The sequence below is a fragment of the Camelina sativa genome, chromosome 20, assembly GCF_000633955.1.
Source record: "Camelina sativa cultivar DH55 chromosome 20, Cs, whole genome shotgun sequence".
Classification (NCBI taxonomy): Eukaryota; Viridiplantae; Streptophyta; class Magnoliopsida; order Brassicales; family Brassicaceae; genus Camelina; species Camelina sativa.
This window is the reverse complement of record NC_025704.1, coordinates 3,772,936-3,780,344: the sequence shown is the minus strand read 5'-3', so window position 1 is coordinate 3,780,344 and position 7,409 is coordinate 3,772,936. Positions and strand designations below refer to the sequence as shown.

Here is a 7,409-nt window from a genome sequence, read left to right as displayed (position 1 = left end):
TTTTTTTTTTTTTTTTTTTTTTTTTTTTTTTTTTTTTTTTTTTTTTTTTTTTTTTTTTTTTTTTTTTCACTTTCATTAATCACTGTTGTAAGTATAATAATATGGAATCTAATAACTTTGCAACTCTTATTTTCATGGTCCACTAAAAAGTTCACTGGTAACTGTTTAAAAAATAAAAATAAAAACGATTTAGAAGATCACATAACACTGATAGATGTCAGAAATTTTGCTACTTTTTTTTTTTTAATAATCATTCTGAATTATCAAATAATATTATCTATGGATGGAACCTTCAATGTTCAGGTCATGGATTTTCCTGGAGGAAAAGTAGCTTTTACACCTGAGATTAAGTTCATATCAGAATCCAGTAAAGAGCGTGTACCTTGCTACCGTGTTCTTGATGACAATGGCAAACTTATCACCAACAGCCACTTTGTTCAGGTTTGAGAGTAAAAGAATCAATCTTCTCCCTTTTTAGTGAATTCTAAATACTCCAAACTCCAAAGTAAAGAGTTGTTTTTGTTTGTTTGTTTTCTTTCGTCTGCGTCTTTAGGTTAGTGAGGAAGTTGCGGTGAAGATGTATAGCGATATGGTTACTCTTCAAATAATGGATAACATCTTTTACGAAGCTCAAAGACAAGGCAGACTTTCCTTTTACGCTACTACCATCGGTGAAGAGGCCATTAATATTGCATCAGCCGCAGCTCTCTCTCCTCAAGATGTTATCTTTCCTCAGGTTTTTTTGAATCACTAATCTATTGGCCGTGTTTACATACTGTTAGATGAACGTTTTTCCTACAATATGAAAACTTTAGTGAATTCATGTAAGAAAAGGAATATTGATTAGATTAGGCTGTCTTTTTTTGTTGTTGTTGTACCTTGCAGTACAGAGAGCCTGGTGTGCTATTGTGGCGTGGTTTTACGCTTCAAGAATTTGCAAACCAGTGTTTTGGGAACAAATCTGATAATGGGAAAGGCAGGCAGATGCCAGTCCACTATGGCTCTAACAAGCTCAATTATTTTACTGTTTCAGCCACAATTGCGTATAGCCTCAGATTCTCTTTTTTCTCAACTCTTTGTTATATTCTTAATAGATTCTCTTGCTTATGTTTCATGATCGTCTTACTGATGCTATATATTTTGTCTCCAGTACGCAGTTGCCAAACGCGGTTGGTGCTGCTTATTCCTTAAAGATGGACAAGAAGGATGCATGTGCAGTCACATATTTTGGCGACGGTGGCTCGAGTGAGGTGAATAATAAGAGCATGCATTAAGCTGGCATATTGCGATGGATTGTGAATCTTGTAGTATCTTTGCTTGCATTTTTCTAGAGCCTTTCATATTTTCTGCATCACTATAAATTCTGAAACTGAAAACTCTTATTTTGCTAGGGAGACTTCCATGCTGCTTTAAATTTTGCAGCGGTTATGGAAGCTCCTGTTTTATTTATTTGCCGGAACAATGGATGGGCGATCAGTACTCCCACCTCAGATCAGTTCCGAAGTAACTCCTTTTCTTTTTCCTTTGGATCATTTACATTCTTTTAATTTGTTTTTTCTTAAGTCTTTTGGATTTGCCAATACTGTACTTTTGCAAACGCAATGGCCAACAGGTGATGGTCTAGTGGTCAAAGGCCGTGCTTATGGTATTCGAAGTATACGTGTGGATGGAAACGACGCGCTTGCTATGTACAGTGCGGTGCACACTGCTCGTGAAATGGCAATTAGTGAAGAGAGGCCAATCTTGATTGAGGTAATCTTGATGCCATTCTGTTGTTAGATATTACAAGTAACAACAAAACAAAAAATAAGTTTCAAATCCTTTGTTTTATGCTGTTAGGCCTTAACATACCGCGTAGGACACCATTCAACATCAGATGATTCCACTAGGTACCGCTCTGCTGATGAGATAGAGTGGTGGAACAAAGCTAGAAACCCACTTTCTAGGTTTAGGACATGGATTGAAAGTAACGGCTGGTGGAGTGATGAAGAGGAATCAGATCTGAGAAGCAGAATCAAGAAAGAGGTATCCAAAATTAAAAAAAAAAACCGGGATCATGAGCATTGCATAAGAAGCATATAGGGTTTATATATGCTGTAACATTGAATTGTTTTTTTTCCTTGTAAACAGATGTTAGAAGCGCTCAGGGTTGCAGAGAAGACTGAGAAACCGAATCTTGAGAACATGTTCTCGGATGTCTACGATGTTCCTCCTCTTAACCTCAGGGAACAGGAGCGTCAGGTGAGGCAGACCATCAAAAGTCACCCACAAGATTATCCATCAGATGTTCCTCTTTAGGTAGACTCTAATTGACTGCTTTGTGTAGTAAATGTAAGCCATTATCAAATTGTGTATTGAAATCAAGAACATTATTCAAAAGCGTACTTCTTTGATTGAGCACAAACTTCTTCAGTATCGGACAGTACACGACAGCCCCAATGTGTTATATACACCAGATACCCATTTCAGACAGTACATATATTACAGTTTCATTTCAGTTATGTCTCAGAGAGAAAGCCTCTCCTCTTCCATGGATTCTCTGATGGCCTTCAAGAGCCGTGGCATGAGCTTCTCAGTGCTGACCACGATCCCTGTTTTGTGTTCAAGATGCTTTCCTTTAGAGAAGTCCAGAGGATTCCCATCAGCATCGCAAACTACACCTCCAGCTTCTGCACAAGGCAAGACTAGGTAAACTTCAAACTGCACCTCATCTACTGTTTAGAGAGGTTGTGTCTGACTTTGTAGTAAACTTTGCTGTGTAATGTGCTTTAGAGTAAAATGCAATACATACCTGTGGTGATGATTGCACCAGCAGCATGGTTCCATATGTTCTCACGGTAGCCTTTGAGAGTGAAACGCAAATAGATCTCTGCGTCTCCTCGAGCTAGAGCTGCGTACTTCACTTGACTATGGATTCTTAGAGGTGGAGCTTTGATCCCAAGTTTCTGCTTACCGTAAAGAGAGCAAGTATTAGCAACAAAGAATAATAGATTTGCTAGGTCAGGCTCTAGGCATAAGCAAAAGATGTTATACTTTGGCAATTGAGCTATGAATGGGGATCGGTTTATGAGATGATTCGACAAAGGTTGCTTCTTCAGGATTCTCAATGTTGCTCACTTGCACCTATTAACACACTTTCTTGACTCTGTTTTAAGGGTAAAGAAAGAGAAAACAAGTCTAAAAGACCTTATATGCTGATGATACCTTCTCTGGAGGATGAGAGTCGCCTTCAAGCGACTGCACATTAGCTCCTTCTCCCTCTGTAGCAAAGAAAAGGCGTCCAACTTTACCCGAAGAAGCAGACTTGTGATTCTCAAGTTTAGGGCAAGCCATGACACCGAGCACTACTTTGCCTTCCACAAGCAAAGCCAATGCCACAGCGTACTCCTCTCCTTTTACAAACCTATGAACCAGAATATGCAGCTTACAGCAAAAATAAAGAGAAGACTTTTCTATAATGTGTTTCAAGACTTCTCACCCTCTGGTTCCATCAACAGGATCAAGAATCCAATGGCGGCCACTGGAACCGCCTTGTGACCTCCCGTGGTCTATCGCCTTCCTGACATCTTCCATTGAAAGAGAAGAGTTGGCGTAGGAATCATCAAAAGCTAAAGCATTGTTCACAAGCTTAGTGATGCTTTCTAGAAATTCCTCGGCGCCATCTTTTTTCAGATCTTCTGCATTCTGCAAAAGATATGTAACAGAGAAAGATTTAGTTTTTGTGTATGTGTGTGATTTAACTGTTTATAAGAGACCGTTCATAAATTAAGCTACCTCTTCTGCAACTAAGTATAGTGGTTCAGGGTGAAGTTCTCTCTTTAATACATGACTGATCACAGCTTGGGATCCTGCATTTATCAATAAGTTTGGTCAATTAGGACTGGTTTGATTGGACCAGGTTGACCGGTATTTTCATGCAAAATCAGAACCGATTGACAAAAGAATTGTGGGATTGAATTAACCATAATCAGCAGCTGTAACTGGACTTTTGTCAGTTTTTGACCGTACGTCTGATTGCAACAGAGACTTCTGCACTTCCTGGTCAACCCCACAATTCCAAAAAAAGAAAGAAAAATCTGTCTTTAAGAAAGCTTTGTTTCTAAGTTAGTGTGTGATAGATAGACATATCTGATTACTAACCTGGCTGAGACGGACAGCAAGAGAGACGGCTTTCTTAGCCGCAGCAAGCTCCTTCTCATAAGTCATCGAAACAATAAAGAAGTAAACGAAACAAGAAGAAGATGACTTTATTAATCGGGTCATGTATGTGTTCATATATTATTCCCTATATATAACCGAGTTTGGTGGAAGTTTCAACACATATTCGTAAGAAGATGCACTTGTTATATATTAATCAAGACTTATGATTTCTATAATCAACCAATATAAATCAATAGGGCATATATGTAGCTGTAAGAACTGTTGATACTTGTAGAAAATATCAAAACCGAATATATTCGTTTTTGGAATCGAAATAACACGCTACGAAATACGAATCATATAAACGCAACATCTCAAATACTAAATATAGCAAGCTAAGAGAAAAAAACGAGTGGCTATTACAAAAAATTAACAGTTCTACTATTTCTGTTTTACTTTTAGAAGTTTGCTTTAAGTTGTTGCAACTTACAACTTCTTAAGTTCTTTAAGAACTCACACTAAATAGAAAACATAAAACCAACTCTCTTTTTTGGTTAAATGAAAACAAACTCGACCACTCGGATATATAAACTCCATCAATATATAGTACACAAATCATCAAACACAACACAGCTTGCAATCAATCATATATAATCTCAACCTTTTCACTTCTTCTTGTATCAAGAATCATGGCTAGGTTCTTGAACATGGCGTTGGTTCAACTCTTGATCGTTTTGTTTGTCGCAAATGTATTGGAGGCCACGAAACTTAATGTGATGGACAAATGTTGGCGACCAAACCCACATTGGCGTAGAACACGTAATCAGCTTGCCCGGTGTTCAGTCGGATTTGCCGGAAAAATGACAGGAAATATCGGTAAAGGAGTCACACAATACAAAGTAACCGACCCTTCTGATGATCCTCTGAACCCAAAACCTGGAACCCTAAGATACGGAGCAACACTCGTTAAAGGTAAAAAATGGATCACATTCAAGAGAAGCATGAAGATCAAGCTTCATAAACCGCTTCTAATCAGCAGCTTCACGACACTCGATGGCCGAGGTGCTAGTGTTCACCTCTCGGGTCCGGCTTGTCTCATAGTCTACAAAGCAACAGATGTGATCATTCATGGACTTAAGATCCATGATTGTAAAGCTCATCCACCAAGCTCAGTGATGGGACCAGACTCAAAGATCATTCAACTTGGAAAAGTTGACGGCGACGCGATTAGGCTGGTCACGGCTAAGAAAGTATGGATCGACCACAACACGCTCTATGATTGTGAAGACGGTCTTCTAGACGTCACACGAGGGACTACTGATGTCACAGTGTCGAACAATTGGTTTAGGAACCAAGACAAGGTCATGCTTCTTGGACATGAGGATGGCTATGTAAGAGACAAAGACATGAAAGTCACTGTTGTGTTTAACCACTTTGGTCCTAATTGCAACCAGAGAATGCCAAGGTACATAAAAGTGAAATATAAAGAGCTTAGACTAATCAATTTTCCATATACAATTGTTATTTTCATTTCTGATTTTGATAAGCTATGTTAATATATGCAGAATTAGATATGGATATGCTCATGTTGCTAATAACTATTACCAAGGATGGACTCAATATGCAATTGGAGGAAGCATGAGCCCTCGTGTGAAGAGTGAGTCAAACTACTTCGTCGCGCCAAAATCTGGACGCAAAGAGGTGCGTTTCAAGTCGTAATCACAAACGCAAAAAAAAACACAAAACACATTGCTTTTTATATTTCATCTAACATATGAATTTGTACTTCTTGTAGATAACTTGGAAGAAACATAGCAAAGGAGACCAAATGCAATGGAAATTCTACTCAGTGAATGATTACTTCGAGAATGGAGCTTGTTTCGGCCTAGGCAAAGGTGTTGGAAAAGCACGGCCTAATTACGGCCCAGATCAAAGGTTCACAGTCGCAAACGCTAAAACCGTTAAAGAACTCACAAGTTCAGCTGGAGCCTTACAGTGCACCAGGAACTCCATCTGTTAGAACAACAACGCTTAACATGACTTTTTAGCGTTTCAACATTTCTGCGTTTTCTTGTCTCGTTCATTCATGTACATCAAAATGTATATGTTTTTTGTTTACGAATGATATGCTACTATATATATATATGTCGACAAATAATATAAGACAAAACTAAACAGAGTTAAACCCAATAATGTTAATTCGGTTGTTCTAGCATAGATACACAAAGCTAAATGAAAACAAATAATCGAGGTTTAAGGAATTGACTTGTTAAAGCCTGTCTGCTAGAACAACATTGCAAAGTTTTCTCTTCTTCTTCATTCATGTACATGAATTTTATGTGGATAAACAACAAAAATACTCTGACAAAACAGATTAACCCCTGGGGGGCATATTGATTCGGTTGGAAGAAACTAACCTCATCAAAATTCTAACAGAGACGATGGTTTTGATTCTAAACTACTGATTAAGGCGTTGTCTTGTCAGAGACTGAAGATGACATGTCCATTGATTGAGCAGATTTAGAAGCTGTTACTGCTGATTGTTCATCTTCAACGAGTTTCCGGAGTTTTGTCTGAAGACCACGAACTCGATCCTCGGTTCTCCTCAGCTTCCTCCATCTATAAGCTGTCCAAAGGAAAAGACCGCCGTAGACAACAGTATAAGAACCCCAAACATATGGATAAGCTTCGGCGTGATCTCTGAGTTTCTTGTATTGTTCTTCAATCGCTCCTACAAAACCTGGAGCCACTTGGTTTGGTTGGTTCTCCTGATCTTCTACTCCACTCTGCTCTGTCGTCGCCATTTCAAATCGCAAATCAGCTCTCTGACTAAATCTGAGCAGAACAAAGAAACAAAAAGGAAAGATATAAAGCAAGAAGACGAGCTTTGATCATGCAGAAGAATGTAGACTAGTGCTTATATCGAAGAAAGGAAATAATAAAAGGCTAAGCTCAGTCCCTAACTACAAAACTGCTAATAGCAAGAACTGGCAAGAACAGTTCATGTCAGAGGATTAATACTTTTGTTTTGAAATCTCAAAGCAATGAAATGCTTCAAACGGTAGAATCTATATTGAGCTCATGAAAGTGAAACAAACTAAGATTATATAATAAAAAAATCTACAAAATTCATAAGAAAGTTAGGAAATTTCATATCCATTTTACTTCTGAAAACTTAAGGCACTAATTTCTTACGATTTGAGGAAATTACAACCAAAAGGAGTAGGAAATCTAAAAACTTTGCACAAACCCAAGCAGATCGATGGGGG

The 7,409-nt window shown here is 38.3% G+C and overlaps 4 protein-coding genes across 4 annotated transcripts in view; 2 read left to right on the top strand and 2 right to left on the bottom strand.

Moving 5' to 3' along the window:
- LOC104769110 (2-oxoisovalerate dehydrogenase subunit alpha 2, mitochondrial) overlaps positions 1-2,397 on the top strand; it is a 2,907-nt gene extending 510 nt beyond the window's left edge. The window contains exons 2-9 of the mRNA XM_010493244.2: positions 304-441; positions 554-736; positions 886-1,043; positions 1,151-1,250; positions 1,392-1,503; positions 1,613-1,752; positions 1,840-2,025; positions 2,131-2,397. Coding sequence (XP_010491546.1) covers positions 304-441; positions 554-736; positions 886-1,043; positions 1,151-1,250; positions 1,392-1,503; positions 1,613-1,752; positions 1,840-2,025; positions 2,131-2,298 — 1,185 coding nt within the window. The 3' untranslated portion in view covers positions 2,299-2,397. The remainder of the gene's footprint in view (positions 1-303; positions 442-553; positions 737-885; positions 1,044-1,150; positions 1,251-1,391; positions 1,504-1,612; positions 1,753-1,839; positions 2,026-2,130) is intronic.
- LOC104769111 (probable SAL4 phosphatase) lies at positions 2,333-4,291 on the bottom strand. The gene is made up of 8 exons (XM_010493245.2): positions 4,141-4,291; positions 3,963-4,038; positions 3,775-3,848; positions 3,479-3,684; positions 3,205-3,403; positions 3,034-3,123; positions 2,792-2,945; positions 2,333-2,669 (listed from the first exon to the last, which is right to left on the bottom strand). The coding sequence occupies exons 1-8, from the start codon at positions 4,273-4,275 to the stop codon at positions 2,506-2,508; spliced, it is 1,098 nt and encodes a 365-aa protein (XP_010491547.2). The 5' UTR covers positions 4,276-4,291; the 3' UTR covers positions 2,333-2,505.
- LOC104772174 (pectate lyase 1-like) lies at positions 4,848-6,188 on the top strand. The gene is made up of 3 exons (XM_019242223.1): positions 4,848-5,605; positions 5,706-5,841; positions 6,036-6,188. Exons 1-3 carry the CDS (start codon positions 4,848-4,850, stop codon positions 6,186-6,188), a joined length of 1,047 nt encoding a protein of 348 aa, XP_019097768.1.
- Positions 6,370-7,409, bottom strand: part of LOC104769109 — a 1,861-nt gene continuing 821 nt past the window's right edge. The window contains exon 2 of the mRNA XM_010493242.1: positions 6,370-6,975. Coding sequence (XP_010491544.1) covers positions 6,606-6,944 — 339 coding nt within the window. The 5' untranslated portion in view covers positions 6,945-6,975 and the 3' untranslated portion in view covers positions 6,370-6,605. The remainder of the gene's footprint in view (positions 6,976-7,409) is intronic.